The 20829-nt window shown below is 29.6% G+C and overlaps 2 protein-coding genes across 2 annotated transcripts in view; one reads left to right on the forward strand and one right to left on the reverse strand.

Moving 5' to 3' along the window:
• Positions 1–250: 250 nt before the first annotated feature.
• On the reverse strand, positions 251–2555 carry LOC122522615 (protein MIS12 homolog). The gene is made up of 4 exons (XM_043643834.1): positions 2194–2555; positions 1492–1661; positions 1271–1408; positions 251–1197 (listed from the first exon to the last, which is right to left on the reverse strand). Exons 1-4 carry the CDS (start codon positions 2279–2281, stop codon positions 931–933), a joined length of 663 nt encoding a protein of 220 aa, XP_043499769.1. The 5' UTR covers positions 2282–2555; the 3' UTR covers positions 251–930.
• A 2778-nt stretch (positions 2556–5333) lies between these two features.
• LOC122522612 (protein amalgam-like) overlaps positions 5334–20829 on the forward strand; it is a 70365-nt gene continuing 54869 nt past the window's right edge. The window contains exon 1 of the mRNA XM_043643830.1: positions 5334–5756. Within this exon, the coding sequence (XP_043499765.1) occupies positions 5708–5756 (49 nt within the window). The 5' untranslated portion in view covers positions 5334–5707. The remainder of the gene's footprint in view (positions 5757–20829) is intronic.

A 20829-nucleotide genomic window follows, 5' to 3' on the forward strand; every position in this document is an offset into this window, starting at 1 on the left:
CGGCAAACGATCATCTTCAAGAATAGTTGTATATATTATCTATCTAATCAATTTGAATTTTTTTTTCAACAATTCTATTTTATTCGCTTATTTCAAATTAATATTTTCTTTAATTTCATTCTTTTGATGTAATCATTTATGATTAATTTACTTTTTTGATTCATCAAAAAATGATTAATGAAACAAATTAGATCGATTTTTATTCTAATGTTTGTCTCTATAATATTATTTTTATTTTTAAATAATTCTATACTTGGTAAAATATCTCATGTTTTTATTCCACGTTTGTTTACACCTAAATTATTTTTAACAAGATTTCTACGTGAACTCCATTTTGCTACATTGTAATGGCGGATAATCTGAAGTTGTTAGTACACTCACATATATATAGGAGTATGATCTTTTTAATATCCTTGATGGCAGTTCTTAAGAACGATAAATATCTTCTTCTTCTTCTTTTTATTAGGTTAACGATAAATATCACTTTTTAAAATTTTGTAAAAATGTAAAACAAAGGTTAGTTTATTTTTTATTTTCAGGAAAAGTAATTTTGATGTTTTAAATGATTGAAGGGATAGATAGCAGCACTTGTTGGTACGATATCGATGAAAGTTCATGTCGATAAAACAGGAATTAGAAATATTCGTTGTCGACTATTGCTTAATACTAAATTTTTGAATATTTTCATTGAGCTTAGGTATTTCTTGAAACATTCTTGTGTGCTTTAGTTATATATAAAAAAAATTAATATATATAATATAAAAACTTTATTGCAATGATAAAAATATGTATCTATAAAATTCATTTGAGATCCGTAGAAGATTTAAATATGAAAATTTCTTACGTACTATATACAAATATATCATGTAAAAACTCCATGTTGCAATGAATGTTGGAGAACGTTTTGAAAATCAACGACTGGAATAACCATCAAAGGCTATCAAAATCGTAGTCTTTACCTTTGAAATCTTCTAATGAATTATATTTCACTTTTTCTGTTTCGGGTTGCATAGCAAGTAACTGTTTATAAAGATCTTTGTAATGTTTCAGTACTTCGTACATAACTTCGCTGTTGTCATCTTGATGCATAGAAAAATTTTCAACTAAATCACACATCTTGTTGCTTCTAGCGATATAACTTTCTAATTGATCTACCATAGTTAGTTCTTCTTTCAACGCTGCGTTTAACAAAGTAGCCTGGAAACATAATACAATAAAGAACCATATTAATGATGATGTGATGTTAGAATTATACATTATTTTTGCATACCCTCTTAGCTCTTTGCTGTAAAGTCTTTAAACGTTCCTCTAACAGTTCATATTCTTCTTCGGTATATTGAACACTCTGGCATTTATCTTCATCTAACAGCACATTTTTAGGTATAGAAATGTATTTCTTAACGATACTCTAAAAAGAAATCAAAGATATAGTCTTCGTAACTTTTATAAAAACAAAAATAAAAGCTATAAATAACTTAGAGTTACGGTTACCTCTATGAGTTTTAAATGCGGCATTGCACGTTCATTATAAATCTGTATTAACTTTTTTTCATTCTCCTTAAGCTCTCTTGACTCATTCTTATCACAATTATATTTATCTTGCAAAGTTTGGCATAACTTTTTACATGTTGATTCTATAGCTTCATAAACTATATTTTTCACTAAAAAAAAAAAAAGAAACATATGGATATATTGAAAAAAGCTAAGACATTGACAAACGATTTGTATTTAGCAAAAATAAAAAGGTAGGAAAGTATAAATAATAAAATTTTAATTGATAAAAAAAAAAGGAAAAAATAAAATAAAAGTAAAAAACTCTACATTGTATCATGCTGGATAAGGGTAGAACAAATGTAGAAGACATAAATATCAGAGGAATAATAAAATAAAATTTTTTATTTGAAAACAAAGCTGAATTTTAGCAAAAGAAAGAAAAATAAAAAGGAAAGTTAGTTTCAAAATTCAATCGATGGTGTAATGCATTTGGTGAAATTATTTCAAGCGTTGGACGAGTGTGACTCTAGTCATGATCAAAACTACATGACCCAGAGTTCACTCGCCCAACGACTGAAACATCATAACCCTAAATGGAAAGAAAAGACTCTTGTCTATGTAAAAATCTCGTCGGATTAAACAGGGAACGAAATAAACAGCGGCAGTGGAACAGCTTCATCATCGTCGTAGTTCTCTTACGTGTTGCATTAACGGCTCTCGAGTGAAAGCCCAACAGCTGCATTTCGTATTCTTCCTCTTTGCGTTTTTCAAATTCGGTAGACGCCATGTCATTGTATTCATTCGAAATATGCGTTACAATTTTATGCGATTATCTTTACGAGCACTTGTTATTCTTAATGACTGTTTTATTTTTTCTTCTTCCTTCTTTTTTATTCCTTTCTTTCTTTCTTCTAAAGGACAACCTCCTCTCCCAACGACCAGACACCTTGACGTCCGTTGACAAACGAAGATGGCGCCTCTCTGCTTGCGCGTACAAAAGCGTCCTTTGTCTCGTCGTTCCTCGACGCATCCGGTTTGATCCAACGCTCGTGGTGGGGTTTAGGACCGCTACGAGATGCCGACCAATCATGTTTTAGCTAAATAAACCTATGGAATTCTGTCTCTCGACATATAAGAATAATCCATTTTTTTTTAATAGTAAACTAATTATTTTCTTATACATAAGATTAACTTCATTTGTTTTTACATTTTATTTTGAATCATTATTTGTGTCTATATATATATATATATAGAAAACATAACAATTGGTTAAATGATTTTTTTAATAATTACAGAAAAAATCATTGGTTCGGTCGGTAATGTTGCAGGTTTGTCCTTAGTAATATAGTTACATAGTCCTCTCGTTAGATGTCGACACTCGATGTTTGTTTACCAGGCATGTTTCTACATATTTTACGCTTCGAAGCATGAAGTTATTCCCTGTCGATAAGCTATGAAATATTAGACTGAACAAATGTTTTTCAAACCACTGTCAGCAGTGTGAGATAATTAAACATTTCCAATAGGTATCTTCATATCTAAAAATGATTCATAAAATTACGATATACTTTTAAATGAAGGCCTTGTTTGTAGTTTAGAAGATACATACTTACAAGGAGTTGAATACTAAGCATTCACCTGGCGGATATACAAATTCAAATATTTCTGTACCTTAGTCTTATCAATTTTAAACACAAACGTTTCCTGTCTTTAAATTTTGTTTTTTGAATTTTACTCTATACCCTCATCGTTTCATCAAAATTCGTGAGCGGATTTTTTGTTTTCTCAGCAGTTAAAAAGAAAAATTATATTACAAATATAATCAATCGTTTGGGGTAACACATTGTGCTAATTCCTAGTGGTTGCAAAAATTCTAACAACTAGTTTCGCTTATCTCAATAATCATGAAATTAATTTTTTTTATTTAAACTTATTTTCGGAATTTTCTGCTTTTTAATGTATTCGTAATCACTTTGGAATAATTTGTGCTTATATTAGTAAAGGACGATAAAACGATTGTATTTAATCATCGATTACGTAGACAATTATTTGGAATGATGATTACTTGGAAAAATTAATATGGCGAAAAATAAAATAAGAAGAAATATTCGAGGAAAGTTGTGGGTAGATTCATAATGGATTTCTACGATCTTCTTTCTCGGGTAATAAATTTTTATTTAGAAAACAATGATGAAGAAAAAAAAGATAGGCCCGAATTAATTTGGTAATCGGATGCATGCATGGCCACAAATATGACATCAGACTTTTTTGTAGCACGGTTAGTCATTCGTAAGTCATACTGTATCTACGAATATCGATGAGGAGTGTATACGTTTTAAATAGCGGAAGTAAGATTCGTATTTCATATCTTATTTATTAATATGCAAGCAATACGTTAGTTGTAACAAATATATACGTTCGTTACGATTTATCAAAAATTGTATACAGGCTGTCAGGATAGAGATGATTTATTAATTTAGACAATTAAAGTCAGTTTTTTCTGGTTTGCAGTTTTATTAACAATATTTCGCATTACGTCGATAAATAATGTTGGAAGTTTATTTTTAAATAAGCGGGAGAAGAAATCGTAGTTTTTATTTGCAATAAATGTTTGATATTTTATAACTTAATAAGTATTACTGTATATAGTATTTTTTTATATATTGATAATGTTTTAGTATTTTATATTTAAATAAAAGACATGTAAATATTTTTGTATTAAATATTCTTACATTACTTTAATTTGTTAACCCATTAAAAGTTAAATATGTATATGTAAGTGGTTTTATATTTAATTTTTATATTATAATTACTTAGAAATTTTTGACCCACTCTGTATTTTTAAATTTTTTAGTTTTGACGCGAGATTACGAATGAGGAGATAATTTGTCTGCTTTTTGCTTCTTTTTCTTCTTCATTGAAACTCTCTTCAGGAAAACAGTTCAAATTTACGTTCGTAAATTTGCACCTAAGAAAATATCATTTCCACCTAAACTCGTTTAGCACATTCCAATTAGAAATATTAAAGATGAAGTGAATGGATGATAGAAATGAAGAAGCTTGTGCTTATTGTTAGCTAGCTAAACGTGCACGAATGCGTGTATATTACGCTTGTCACGTGCGTTCATTCCAATAACTCCACATTCACAACGCGAAGCTGGTGTTAGGTGGTATCGTCTAACGTGTTCGACTACATAGATCATAAGATTACAAAAATTGATTCATAATGCATTAATGTATATAAAGAATTCTTTTACCGATGAATTTTTAATTTATCAAATGAATCAAAAAAATAAAATAAAGTTAAGAATTTTTCATTATTATTTTATTTACTATTTTACATTTTATTTATTATTTTATTTACATATTAGTTATGTTTTTTTTTCTTATTTTATTTTATTATTATTTATTTATGTTTTTTTTATGTTGGAAAGTACTGAGCCTAGCATAGAAATAATTCTTTTTTCGGTCAAACTCATTTTTATTTAAAAGAAAAAAAGCAAGTTCTTGTTCGTCGAGATTGAAAACTTTTCGACCTGCATTATATACATTTTTCTTTTTTACTATAATTTTATTTCAAATTTATTCGACTATATTATTTGTTTATTCATATTTATAATATATACATATATTAATATAAAACGAACACATAATAATAAAGTTGGAAAAGTATAGATAAGTTTTAATACAAGATCGGATATAAAATTTGATTTTGGCGGTAATATGTATGGCTGCGCAATAAAGCAGCGCATTTATCGCGCAATCGTAGTGCGCAGGTCCCCGTAAAAAGCCGGGGGCGCGATTCAGCCGTCGTTCTTCGGATACCACGCGCGCCCGTTCTCTCAGTTTCTATTTAGTATCCACATCGAATCGGTGGATACGTGTTCGATATCCCCTATTGAGTGTAATACCCTTCGGGACGCGACTTTGATTATACTCTTCCACGTTCGTGAAGTAAAAGTTAACGATTAATTACGCTTAAGCTAATCGTTTAACAAGAGACGAACGTAGGCCTGAGTTTAGTGAAACGTTTTTTATTTTAATTTTTGCATTTTTTTTTTGCATTAATTTAACCACAAGTGCCATTGTGTCGATCCTTTCTTTGTTATTTTAAAGAAATTTTATTGTTTTTTTTTTTTATAAATAATTTCAATCAATTCGTCGTCATCGATTACAGTGATCCTTCATCTCAAGGAAAATTAAGATTAAAAGGATGCATATCCGAGTGATCGCTTTGATTACTTTACTCCTCGTCGTTCAAGGTTAGTTTATATAAACATCATTATGAAAAAAAACAATTAATACCAAAAAAATAATTTAAAAAAAGCCTTCGAACAATTCTGACAAATTGAAATAATTTATTTCTAATTGTACATAAGTTAATTTTTGAGATCTGGAGGAAGGGCTAAAAATTCGCAATAAATTTTATTCCACAGTATTGCTTTTTTCCTCTCTTAATGGAATTCTAATTTTAATATGAATATGTAAAACTCGTCTAGATAGTAATGACGCTGTTGTTTTAATGGAGGCCAACCCGTTTATTTATATTAATTAAACTCTGTTTGAATTCATACCGTACGATCATCAACATCGTAGTTGACGATTCTCATTGTTCATTCGTTCGTTGAAGTCCGTAAAACCTTTCCGGAGTCTTAATCATTGCAAAAGGAACAATTACCGATAAGAAAAAAATTTTTAATTGTTTTTCCGCGTACGTTTACAGATATTTTTTTTCTATTTGTTTTTTATTTTCTCCGTGTACACCTACGCGCAACGAAGTCACAGAGGACACGCATGTTGAATCTATGATCAAAGTAACCGTGACCGTCATAAAACCGTTCTTCCACTCATCTCATCTTCCACCTTCAATTCGATCGTAATTTTATATTTTACATTACAAACCCTTTTCTTGTAATTTTAACGAGAAAATATTGCACCGAAAATACAAGGAAACGTTTATTTATTTTTTTATTGTTTATTGCTTTTGTTTTATGTATTAGTCTCTAAAGTTTCTTGTTTTTTCTTACGTGTACGAAATTGCACGCACATTATTCAGTAAAATAGACATAAAATAAACAAATTTTGTCCATATACAAATGATTAAGAAAAAGAAAAAAAGTGTTACCAAATATTTTTTCTCCTGGAATATGAAAGAGAAAAATAAAAGAAAAAGTAAGAACGATTTGACCGTCAGTGCCATTCATGTTTCAAGGGAATTGCAATGAGTGAGTAAGAAAGAAAGCAAGAAAGAGAGAGAAAGAGATGGTTTGGTTCAGTGGACAAGATCGATTGACAAAAGATAGAAGGTATGAGAATAAGTAAGAAAAGAAAAAGAAAAAGAAAGAGAGAGAGAGAGAGAGAGAGAGAGGGGTAATACTGGACGATAGCCGGTTCTCTGAATGGACTGAAAAATAAGATAAAGAGAAATAATGTAGTTGGTATAAACGTGATGCGAATGAGAGAGAAAGAGAAAGAGAGAAAGAGAGGGAGTAAGGGGCCAGGTGAGGAGAGAATGTCTCGTTCCATCTCTTTCCTTCTTTCTCTTTAAATCGTTCTCAGGTAGAAGAGAAGAAGGATGCTGCGCTGACGTGTTTCGGGAGTCCGCAGATGCTTTTTGGGGGAGAGAAGGGAGGATGAGGTGAAGCCGATGGCCGATGACTGGCCTGCTGCTGTTGCTGCTGTTACTGTTACTGTTACTGTTGCTGATGTTGTTCCTATTCCTGCTAGCCAACAGTATTCAAGCACGGGATCCTTGCTAAACTTTTCTTCTTCGTCTTCTTTTTTTATTCTTCTTTTTCTGCTTCTTCTTCTTCTTCTTCTTCTTTTTCTTCTCTCATTCTAATTCTTTTTTTATTTTATTTTCTTATGGTGAAAAGAGCGAGAGAGATGGATGGATTCGTGCTGGTTTCAACGAAAACCCATGAACGTTATATATTTTTTTTTTCTCCTTCTCATTTTTTTTTCCTTAATAATAGGAGCGGCCTCTTTTTCTCGTACACCGGCTAAGGCCACCAAGGGCCAACTCGTTTCCTACGTGACGATCATCCTAAGTAGCCACCTAAACGCACCGCTCTCACAGATTAGGAATGAACAAATCTTACCAAGCCCTTTTTATTCTTCTCTAAGAAAGATAAGTTCTCTCTTAACGAGTTTAATAGAAAATATCTTTGGGATATTATCTGTTGTGGTCATGGATCATTTTAATCTTGTATCTTTTTTTTTTTTTTTACACAATTGGATCACGTTTTTTTTTTTGATGATTAGGTTCACGAGAACAGAAAGCTCGTCATTTTCTCATTAACTGATCATTTTTAATTATAATTTTAAATTTTGATTTTATTTTCGATGGAAAAAGTGATCCTTTTTTATTTTTTTAATAACTGGATCACATGTTTGATATCTCTTGTCGACATACAATTTTTAATCGATTGCTCGTCATATATTGTCTCATGAATTTCGATCACGAATTTATACTTCATGAAAAAGTGATAGCTTTTTAAATAATTGGATCGCATATAAGAATATTGGTTTATTTTTTTATTTTTTTGGATAAAATTTTAAATTGATTGCTCGTCAGATTCTTTCATATGAATTTCAATCACGAATTAATGCCTCGCGAAAAAGTGATAACTTTTTACAATATTTCGATCGTATAAATATATTTATTTTGTTAATTAAATTTTTAATGGAACGCTCGCGCGTTAAATTCTCTCATGATTTTCATTCATGAATTTATGCTTTACGAAAAAGTGAACTTTATAAAGAATCGTATCTCATAGGTTTATTTACTTATTGATAAAACTTCATATTCCTGTGAAACCAATCACAAATTCGATTTTTTACAATTTAAGAAAAAAGTTATCAAGAAAAATAAAATATTTGATGTTTAATAAGATTGTTATAATTAAACACGATAACTATCATTGCGTATAGAATCTTGAGTTCAATGCACAATAAATTGATAAGGTTAGCTGATAAAAATAAGACAGAAGAACTAAAGAATACAACGGAAAACTTTTTATCGGAGAATCGCATTTACGTATCAACATACACACCTATATGCGTACAATTTTTCATAGTATTAACGTTCGATTTGACTTGGTGATTCGAGAATGTGATATCAAACGGTTAGACTCTTCGTGATTTTTATAAAACGTTCAATGTCTCTCTGTGTGTTTGCATTTTTATCGGTACAATCGTTCACGTAGACTAAATAGAATCTTTTTCACATATCTATTCTAATATTTTAATTTTATTTAAATACACAATGTCTGGGTATAATGAAAATTTGATTAAAAAAACTTGCAAAACAAATAATTTGTTTTAATAAACAATTAGAATCCTAAGTTCAAATTCGATTAATATTGCACATCAAATGACTTATTCACAAATTTTGATTATCATTAAATATTTCATAAGAATTTGATTTGCTGAACTTTAGGAGTCACGTTCAAGACATAGGGCATTTTTGAAAGAAACTTAATTTCAAATTTGTATTAATAAATTAATGGACAAGTTGTGACCCCACTAATGATTCTTTGATTTCTAATATCATCTTGATCAAAAGGTTAAAGGAAAAGAGGAAAATAAAAAAATAAAAGGTAAAAGCGGGAAGACATAATCATGCATATGCGAGACACCTCGTATACGTGTATATTAAACTAGTGTGTTAGTTACTTTTAATACCAATCATCATGTTGCGTAACGCGGTAGGCATTACAAGGACCCATGCATTTCCCCTTGAAATGTTTCTTTTTTTACTTTAACTTTCGCGTCGGACAATCCGTTAAAAATTCGTATTCAAATGAACGTACGTTTTAAAATTACTCGCGTTTTCGATAGACGAACGAGTTGAATTATTTATCGATTGCGAACTAAGGTATTTTTCTATGGAAAACTGTTTACCCATTAACATTAGTTCGCCGTTAGAAACGAATAGAAATCGTTGCATTTCCATTAGAACGTTCAAAATAATTTGCTTCTTTTCTTAAAACACTGAAATACTATAATTAAATAAAATACATGGATAGGTTGAAAAGTTTCGAGTCTAACATGGAAAGCATTTTTTTTAGGGCAAACTCACTATTATCTAAGAAAAAGTTTGAGGCTCAATACTTTTCAACCCACCCTTGTATAATATTTAATATTGATAAAAATACATTATATTTTATGACATATATTAATAATAATAATAATTAATATACTGTAGAATATTATTGTCATCAAAATGTATATTATCATCAAATAAATATATATAATAGATATATTATAAAAATATTGTAATATGTATTAACCTTTAATTTTGTATTAATTCTTAAGCCTTTGAGCAAGAATGATTATTAATAAAGGAATGTATGTAACACATTATGTATATATATATATATATATATATATATAATTATTATTATTATTACAAGAAAATAGTCATTCTTATGAAGTGAAAGATAGGTACAAGATAATAAAGTTAGTTAATTACAAAAACCAGTTGATTCCTTGAAGGATAAGTAATAAAAAATCTATTGGAATGGGATATAAGTATATACTTACATGCATACGTATTAAAGGTGTGAAGGACGTGCGTGTAAAAAGGGGGTCAAGTTTTTATCGATAACTAACGTTTCCTAGTGTTTTCCGATTCATCGAGTTCAATTATTTTCTCAATTTTTAGGTCGAATACGAATGCGTATATTTGTAGATAAATTTCGTCAAGTGGGTTAAAATTATCACAGGCATAGAACACACACACACACATACATTTGCTCATATTGTACATTAATACGTAGACATACTTTATATGTGGAACATAATACGTAAGTTAGGAATATTTTATCTATGGTTGTTGCGTCACAAGTGTGTGTATCCCGCTTTAACCCACTAATTAAGTAATTGAGCTTTATTAGCAGAAGAGTGGGAGAAAATGTCAGCATATATGGGAGGTCAACCCGCATGAGAAAAACTTTTTAGATAGGAAGATTCATTCTCACTCTATTTCTCTCTCTCTCTCTCTCTTTCTCTCTTCCTAATGTTTCAATCTTTCTTTTTATCTCTCTATCTCTTCGAAGAATTTTCTAAGATTATCTCTCGAACGAACATCAGTTTATATATATATCTATAAATATGTGTGTGTATTACCTGCATCGGTCAGTCAGAATGTTAGAAAGGACGTTAGAAATAATGTCAGAAAAGATGTTAGAAACTATGAGGAAATGCGATACCACTCGTCTCGAGTTAAACTGAACGAGCGCATGGTTAACTGATTTCGAAGCTCGAACTCTGGATATTTTGGACATGGATATATATTTCACGTACACGCACACATAAATACACATACTTTGGAATTTCGGTTCATTCCGGTGCATCGTCATCGTTCAAATTCACACTTTGAAGAATCCGTATATTTTCATCTATATTTATTTCAGCATTTTTATTTTTCTCGCGTGTATAATTAAATTATTGTAACAAATCTTTTTCCTCAATTTGTTTTTTTCTTTTACTTATTTTTTCTTATTCAAAAAAAAAAGACATAATAATAAAAAGAAAGAAAAACAAGATGATTTTTTCTTTCCTTTTGGAGAGTTGATACTCTTTATTTCTTTTTATTTTTTATTTTTTAATCTCATTCTCTTAGTTACATTGAATGGGAGAGTATGTACAAGATAAAAGCAAGCAAGTTGCCAGAGCGTGTGTTACGCATTTACATAAGAATCTTATCTCCCCTTCGCGGTAGTAAAACGCGAGCTTTTAAAGTGTGCCGAAGTTCAGAAATAAAATTAGCGAACGATTAATCTCTAATTACGTGTACTACTCTCTCTCTCTCTCTTTCTCTCTCTCTCTCTTCCTCTTTCTTTTTCTTTATCTCTTTCTCTCATGTCGCTAAATAAGATGTTATAAAAATGAGTGAAGTCAATGATAGGAAAAGAAAAAAAAAAGAAAACAATAAAATGAGATAGAAAGAGATCAAGCTCACGATTATTGCTCGTTGTCCTCTTTTTCATTTCCAGATAATCACTCTTGTATGTTACTCGTAGAACTAGACGCCGCCTTTGACTTTTGCCATCAAACGTCACAGATAAAGATTCCTACGAAATCTTATGTGTCGTATCGTGCAACTATTCCATGCGATCATATTTTCTATTTTTTTGATTTATAATTTTCTTTTTCAATTTTAGTAATTTTGTCGTTCCAAAAAAAAATTTTCTACAAATAATAGAAAGATAGGAAGGTAGATAAAAAAGATACGACATCGCGTTTGAGCGAGATTAATGCCACATACGCGACATCTTTTTCTTTCCTTCTTTTTTCCTTTTTTTTTTTTTTTGTTAGGATAAATGTATTTCTGGTAAGTGGACAAAAGAGTTTAAATCAAATTTGCGGCGTATTACTTATGTTGTATTTAAAATATTGAAAATATTAATTAAATATTCAAAAAAGTTTTTGCCATATATTAATTAATAGAAATGTATGATACAAGGTAATCTAATAGTTCTTGATGCAATACTATGCAATAAGATTTTTGATATTATAATATACATAGTAGTCTTCAAACTTTAAGAAAGGAATTAAACTCAACAATATCCTATATAATTTTTTAAATATTTATTTATTGAAATATAATAAGACATATTTCTTAACAAAATATCAGATAATCAAGAAAATTGTTGCTGTACTAATTCGACAGAAATAAATGACAAAGATGACAAAGAATTTGTTTCTGGTTATACCTGATATCATCAACCAAAAGTGATTTCCTACGCGATTCTGATTAATATTCTTTTACTCAACTATTAAAGATATTATATTCTCTCTCGTGGCTTAAGATGATATCATTGCCAAAAAATGTTTCGTGATACCACCGGAAACACATATTGTACAATTCGCGGTAGGACTTGCAATGAAGGGAAAGAGAAAACGTAAGAAAATAACAACGACGACGATTTTGCGATGGCATGTGCGTTGTCGACAACGACGATGACGATGACGATGAGACGACGACGAAAAGAAGTCTTGTGCGTTTATTCTGAGCAGAACCGCAATACAGAATAAGAAGAAGAAGAAGAAGAAGAAGAAGAGGGCAGCAGCCCGAGACACGATTTTGGTCTCGGTGTTCCCAATTCGTATTTAGGCCGAGCGTGTGTGTCCGCAACTGTCGTAACTCTTACGTTTCCAACCAAGAAAGATGTTTAAAACGTTCAAAACGTTCAAGATGTTCAAAACGTTCAAGACTTTCAAAACGTTTCTGAAGTTTATCGTTATATTCTTCCTCTCTCTCTCTCTCTCTCTCTCTCTTTCTTTGTTTTTTTTAATTACTTATTTTTTATTATTTTTTGTTTCGCTTTTTGTCTCTCTCCTCTCACTCTCTCTCTCTCTTTCTCTATCTTTCATTTTTATTAGACTTTTATATTGTCTGGTCGATTTGAACAGCTGTGGATCGTTCCACTGGTTAATTTCCAACACTCTCACTTTTATACGTTACTAGTGACACACTTTTTGTTCTCTAGTCGAGTTCCCGATTTTAGACTTAGAATTAGTGTTGGGGACATTTTAATTATAATTTTTGATTTCTGTTTTCTTTTTTCTTTTTTTTTTCAAATTGCTATTTTAAAATAAAGATAATACTATTTATTCTATTTGGCATAAATTCAATTCTAGTTTACAAAAAGACAATGAAATTGTTAATACAAGAATTCTACGAAAAATTTTGACAATCTCAAACGATTAATCATCAGTAAATTAATCGTGTTAAGATTATTTATTATAACAAAAATTAATTAAGTTTAATTGTAAAATACGAATAGTAGGTACATATAATTAATTTGCAAAAATTATTATTATTTCATTCGAGACAGATATAATCATTTGTATTTAAAACGTTTGCTTATCGATTGTTGATCAAACATTTGTATTAGAAAAATTGTTTGGGTGGTGTAACTTAAAAACTATTAAAACCATCTCGTCCAGCTGTCGTCCCGGAATTTTAATAGACACCGGACCCGTTGAAAAGCCTTGGGTTGAAAACCCAAAGGAGGATTTACGAGCATCGGTTTATTTGCAAGGAACCCAACATATGAAGGAATACTACTTTCGATATATATATATAAATTTTATATGTATATGCATATGTTTATATATGTTATAGGGTTCGATGTAACCACTAAAACGTCAAGACTCTACCAACAAACATCTACGTCAATCTAATAATAATAATAATTTGATTTTATGTACTTGCATACTTGTTTGTTTTCACAAGACTGAACTAGATCCTACATTTATTTTTGTTCAACAATTTTTTTTTATTTTTATCTAATCTTTCATATTTTTATATATATATATATATATTCCCATGTATTTTGTTCGTGATCACAAAATTTAAATTTAATTTAATTTGATTTATTAGTGCAGAATTGTGTTGGTTCAACTACGTCGTCCATCTTTGTGTTTTAATTTTCAATTCAATTTTTATATTGCAAAGATAAAATTTTGATATCCTAAAAATTGTATACAACAACGTAGAATTGAATTATGAAAATTAGATTAGAATTAAATTGTAATATATAGGATCTCTCTCTGATCATAAATATAATGTATGTGGTGTATAAGTATAATAGAATAGAATTGTAATAAATTGAACAAGATCGTCCATATACATTTTTTTTTAAGATGGAAATTCATTTTAGAATTTGATGCGTTCGTATTTTTTTTTTTACTTTATAAATATTATTGTCACAATGGTGTTTTAATATTAGGTCAGATCGGTACAGCTGAAGATCTATAGCACCTACGCCTACGATCATTTTGATTTTTAGTAATCCGAGCCCCATTAATAAACCGCCCACCAGAACACCGTACTTTCGAGAGTTTCGGACTTATCTTTGTAGTTGGTTTGAGATATTTTTAGAGCTGGTTTAAAACCATTCACGCTGACTACTCGTTGAACCATCATCGACGTGTTTTGTGTTTTATGCTTGTTACAACGCATATGTTATTACTTTTTCTCTCTCTTTTTCACGTAGTAATTTTCAAATTTATCGATCGATACAAATAACGCATGTTATGTATATATAAAAAAAAGATTAATTAAAACATGTACTACTATTAATTTAACATGATTTCCAGATTATTCGAGTTGATCGATTAACCGTGACAAAAAAGATATTATTATCGTAGAGATAAATTAATTTTTCCAACTAATAAATTGTCTATTCTACAGATTAGTACGAACACTTACAAAACTGTATTACTTATATAAGTGTTGCAACATTAGTCAAGCGAAAGTAATAGGAATGATTACACTCTGACGTACACTGCGTTCAATTTGTTTTCATAGTTCACAATATGACTCATTGTCGATATAAGTTTTATGGTTATTCTCATGGTTATGTTTATAGGAGATGGATAAAAAGTAATATAAAAAAAATTAAAATAATAAAGAAGAAAATGTGTGCATTTTTTATTATAAATGTAAGAAATAGAAATAAAAACTAAAATACACTTTATATATTACAAATATTAGAAAGAAAAATAGAAAATAAGATGCATTTGTATGCTCCCTTAAAAAAAAAGGAAAAAAAGGAAAATCGACGAAAACAGGATCTTTCCATTTGTTATCTGTTTAGTAATCTACTAGTCTTTTGTGTTCTGTGTAAGAAAGAGAAAAATAGATAGATCGAATGAGATCGGTTAACGAGCTCTTACAGCCCACGCGACACTTCTCTTTTTCCTTCAATACACATACAAATACATTCTATGTGTAAAGTATGTATGCACATAGAGAGATACTTAAACATCAACACATTCACTCACCTTCACCTTCATAAACGTGTACTCTGCGTACCTTTACCTTCGTTATTAAGCAGTGGGACGAAAGTTAAACCTAAGATAGTTGGACGGAATGATCAGTCCGCATCCGGTCACGCATCCGGTACTTCGAAGAACCAATCCGACGTGGTAGATCGATTTTTGTCTGAGTTATATGTGTTGTCCCTTTTAACGATCCGCCATCATCATTGCTCCGACCATCAACCATCAACCATCCCCTATCGTTGAATTTGTCCGGCGAACTGATTGGTCCAAGTTTACAATTATAATTGGGTCTAGTTATGCGGAAATTTATTTGACTTCTCTAAGTCTCGAAGTCAATTTAAAAATTCGGAGATTTTTATTTATTTATTTATATTTTGTTAAGAAATAAGTTGGCTTATTTTTATCCGAGTTTTACTCGGTTATGTTTTAGGTTTTGTTGTTTCGCGTAACAAAATTGTGAAAATCAATTTGTATTTAATTAATTTTTTTTTGAGCATAATTTTTAAGGTTGGTAGATTTTTCTGCATAATTTGTGACCTAATTTATATCTTCCCTTATTTTTTTTCTATCGTCCTTCTGTTCCTTTTTCTCAGTTTTGGTCCTTCCATTTTAGTCCGTTGCCATCTGTTGTCCTTTTCGAAAAAAATCTTCCCAACGATCTCACTTGAATTATATACTCGCTTATGCTTCGTATTTTTTTTCTTTCTTTTTGTTTGTTTGTTCAAAATTAACTGCGAAAAACAGACTTCATATTTAAATAGAAGGACATCGGTGACCATTATCTTTCATTTTTTACCGGTATCAGTTATTTGAATAATTTTTGAAACATTTGTCAGATAAATATTTCAACGTGACGCATCATTTGTATTTTAATTAAACACAGACACATACAACATTTTGAATTGCATATTTTTTGTATTTTTGTTGATACAATTGAAGGCCATATTTTTTTTCTTAGTTCTATTTGTCTTGTATTTTTATTTTTTTAAGTACTTGCATATCGGTTATCGATGAGTATTTAAACATTACTTAACTCTATTATCGTGTCTTAAATTATGCCAATGTCAGTTACTATCGTTTAATTATTCTTGCGGAAGCAAGTAATATTACTATGTTCCTGTCAACATGTTTTTACCATTTTTTTCCTATTCATATTATTTATACGATATCGTAACAATCGATCAATAATTTATCGCTCGAAATACGATAATAAAAGATTACAAAAAAGAAACAAAAAAAAATAATAAAAAAAAAAAGTTATAAGTTGAGAAAGAATACAAAATTATAATAAAAATTGAAAACGAACAAAGATGAAATAGAATTAGAAATGAATTAGGATCGGTCGATCAACGATCACCAATCGTCCAAGCAAAAGAATATCAAATCATTGAAATTTTACTTTTAGAAAAGCGAAAAGCTTTTAAACTCTCTCCCTTTCTCTTTCCGTCTTCAAATATTTATTCAGTGGAAATCATAGAAGAAAGAAAGAAAGAAAGATTCGAATTATCGTAGCGTGGGTGTTAGAGAAGAATAGCTTATCCGATTGAAATTCCAAAAGAGAGGGAAAAAAGGAAGGAAGAAAGAAAGGAAAAAGGGAAGACTTTTAAAAAAAGAAAAAGGTTTTAGAGAAAAGGTGGTTCTCTCTATGTAATTAGCCATCCTGCTGAAATATAATCTAAAAGTAGTTGTATGGTAGTGGTAGTAGAAATAGTAGAAATAGTAGAAGTAGTAGAAGTAGAATTAGAAGAAACAGAAAAGGGTGTCGTCATCTCAGCGGGTAATCGTTATCCTTATATCTTTTTTTTCTTTTTTTCTTTTTGTTTTTTTTTTCCACGGTAACCATAAAAGGGTGAAAGCCGAAAATTAGTCTGCTTTTATTCTTCTGTTCCTGTCTTTGACTATAATATGTTTCTACGCATATCTCAATGTAAAAGTTAGAAAGAGGATTTATGCGAAAGAGATGAAGAAGAGAATGATAAAATAGTAGATCGAGTTAGGGTTGGTAGTGTATAGTGGGGAATGAGGTTGGAAGTAGTCAGATCGGGAGAAAGGGGTTGGAGGAAATATGGGGGACACGTTTTAACCAAGGAGGAATGCCAGTCACTGTGGCAACTTCTCGGACTACTAACGATTCTCTTTTTTCCCCTTTCTTTCTTTTCTTTTTTTTTCCTTTTTTTTTGTTTTATCCGCCGACAGAAGTTACTCAGTTCTCTTCCTTCATTGAGTATTCAGTCGTCGTGTTCTCATTCTAATTACAAGGAACGCATAAGCAGCTAACGCCCGACCTCGGGAATTACCCCTGCGTCACTTTCTGACAACGATGTAAGCTGATTGTGAGAGAGAAAGAGAGAGTTTCTTTCAATGTAACAGATTCTGTTCTTGGCTTTAAAATTAAAAGAGAGAGAGAGGGGAGAAAGAGCAAAAGCCGGTTCGTCGTTATCGAACAAACTCTTCTCGGATATACAACACAACTCAAATGATTATTTACAAAATATTCTCTTTTTCTTTTTTTTTCTCGGTTCTTTACATGTGCTAAATTCTTGCATATATGTATAGTTCGATAATATACGGCGCCAATCCTTTTTTCCTCTCATACATAAATGCAAACTTGGTATTTAACGGGTCAATAGGGGAGTCCTTTTTTAAATATTTTTAAATAAATTCTTTTCTATTTATAATGAAATATTTGTATGTAATATAAATGATCAAAATATATTGTATATTGATAAATATTTTTATTATAATATAATAGAATTGATTAATTAATATTTTTTTTAATTATTTAATTATTTAATTATTGCGTGTGGTGTTTTGTTCGACCAACGTAGTTCTGAACCCTATTAATTTTTGAACGTGGCCAAAATCATTAGTATAATATACATAGTAATTAAAATACTTCTACATATTGATCGTTAATTGTACAAAATATTAATTAAAAATATTAATCAAAAATATATATTGTTGGCTTAATAAATCAAAAATTTTAATTAAATACATTTTTTATTCTCATTTAAATCGTCGAGCTTAAAGATTTTTGTGCTTTAAAAGTTTGCGTAATAAAATAATTAAGAAAATAATCATAATTTATTTCAATAGCCTTTTTTTTATAAGAATTAATTGAATCTAATCATTGAAAAGAAGATGAATAGAGACAATAATTAATTGCTATTAATTGAAATGTCTTTTATATTCGATGAATGAAAATAAATGTTGGTAAATACTTAGATTAGTCATTTTATCGAGATTAACGAGCGTAAATTATCTTCCAATAGTTTCCTATCGTGTTAGATCGTAACACTGTTTGATATATCTTCCTTCGAGAATGCGTATATGTGTGTATGTATGTGTATATATGGAAACGTTGATACTTATATCGTTCTCTCCAGAGAAAGTTATAATATAGGATCAAGATAGTAAGGATGAATGATAGTTTAGTATGATTTTAAGTCTGAAGTAGTCGAATATCTCTACCATGTTCGTTAATTATTTTTATTTAACAATAAGTTTGTACAGATATTAAATAAATGGTTTTCCAGTATTCTTGAAATTGAAATAATGTTCAATATACATACCACATCAATAAATGTATATAGGAATGCATTATTTGTCGATAGATTTACTCTATTAATAATTATAATTATTATTTGATCATTATTATCCAAAAATTAAAAAAAGTCCCCAAATTATGTCTGAACTAATCCAATAGAAATAATGCAATTGTAATTTCACGTAATGACACTTCACACTTATCTGAACAGCATATGCGCAGATAGTGTTGCATCAAACTATGATTTACATATAAAAACGCACACGTATATATGTATATATATATAAAAAGCCACAAGAACATTTGATCACCTTTTTCAAACACGACAGAAATAGAATAATAAATTATGCTAATGAATCATCAACCGATAACAATTTCTTGAAAAAAAAAAAAGAAGAAAGAAAAAATAAAAAACATTTTTCAAGGACGCCTATTTATTTTATCGACAAAATAAAAAATGATCTACCTAAGTAACAAGTAAAAAAGGAACGCGTTACGCAATCTCATGGCCCGTAATTTATGACAAGTACAAAAATAAAAAGTGAAAAAAGATAAAAAAAATAAAATAAACGAATAAGTCAAACGATAAGAAAAATTATATTATACACATGTAGGTACATGCAAATTGGTTATCGACATTTTTTTTCCTTTTTCTTTTTCCTTTTATATATTTTACGTTCGCAAACGGCGAAATATAATTTAAAAACGCTTTTATGCATTCGTACGGGAATTCTTGCATTTCTCGTAACGCGAAACGGGTTAAACGAAGAAGGGGATCGTGACCTTGTGCATGTAATTAAAATAACACACAACAACACACGTATAAAAGAGACTTAAGTAAATCGAGATGCGTTAAGCAAACTCATGGCAAACATTTAGCAGCAATGCGAATATACTTTATGGAGAGGAAAATGTGACCCAGTAAGAACATGTGGGGACGTTTCAGACGTTACTGATAAATGAAATTTCTTCTTGGTACTCTCCGAGCTTGGACACGCACGATATGTAAAATGAAGTTCTTCTTGGCACTGTAGAAACCGGACGTGAATATCCAGTCAATGAATTTGATTCGATCAGAAATTCTCAGAGTAAATTAAGGATAAACGCACGTGTGGGTTGGTTTTATTCATTGGAATTTACGATAATATTATAATCATCATCAATATTATACTATCTTTCTATTTAATTTTAATGAGATTATTTATAATTTAAATCAGTTATTATTATTAAATTGATAATTATATTTATGATAATTGTAAAAAGTATAACTAATGTTAAATTGTGTAATTTTGTTTTTGTGGGGGCTATAATTTTAACACAAGAACATATAAATTATTGATAAATTTATATACTGGCGATTATAATTATAATTATTACAAAATAATTGTTTTGTTATTATACAAAAATTATATTAATTTTAATTTACCTAGGATGAAATTATTGCACTCTTGATATTACCTGGATTTAATTATAAAAAAATATGAATTATTTTCAAATTTCAATCGTCTTGCATTAAATTACATTATATAAAATAAGTATAATAAATTTGATTATAATTAATAACGATATATAATAATTATGATAAATTTAATTTTGCTAATTTCAATCTGAAAAAACAAAAGGTATTCTAATATTTGTCTTCAAATCAATCCAATAGAAACAATAGAACTATAATTTTGCATAATTACACTTCACAGTCTTTTGAACACTATACGTGGAAAATTTTTGCATCTAAATTAAAGAGGAATATGAATAGGTCGAACGATCTATTGAATCAAACCTTTTCTCTCTGTCTTTTAATCCTCTCACATCAGTTAAGTTTACCGTGCTTTCTAGCGTGCAATACTTATACCACTAGATTAAAGAGGTATTCTCGCGTGTGTGTGTGTGTGTGTGTGTGTGCTTTGAAATCGTGAGGTATTAGGTCTCCTTGACGTTAGAACAGTTATTAGAAGAGACACTAAAATGGTTTTCTATCTCTCAGTGTC

Source organism: Polistes fuscatus, unplaced genomic scaffold, assembly GCF_010416935.1.
Source record: "Polistes fuscatus isolate 324 unplaced genomic scaffold, CU_Pfus_HIC Scaffold5, whole genome shotgun sequence".
NCBI lineage: Eukaryota > Metazoa > Arthropoda > Insecta > Hymenoptera > Vespidae > Polistes > Polistes fuscatus.

Coding starts and splice junctions, on each gene's coding strand:
- LOC122522615 (XM_043643834.1), bottom strand. CDS start 2,281: ATGGCGTCTACCGAATTTGAAAAACGCAAAGAGGAAGAATACGAAATG. Junction 1,662..2,193: donor GAGAGCCGTTAATGCAACAC/GTAAGAGAACTA, acceptor TTTTTTTTTTAG/TGAAAAATATAGTTTATGAA. Junction 1,409..1,491: donor CGCATTTAAAACTCATAGAG/GTAACCGTAACT, acceptor ATTTCTTTTTAG/AGTATCGTTAAGAAATACAT.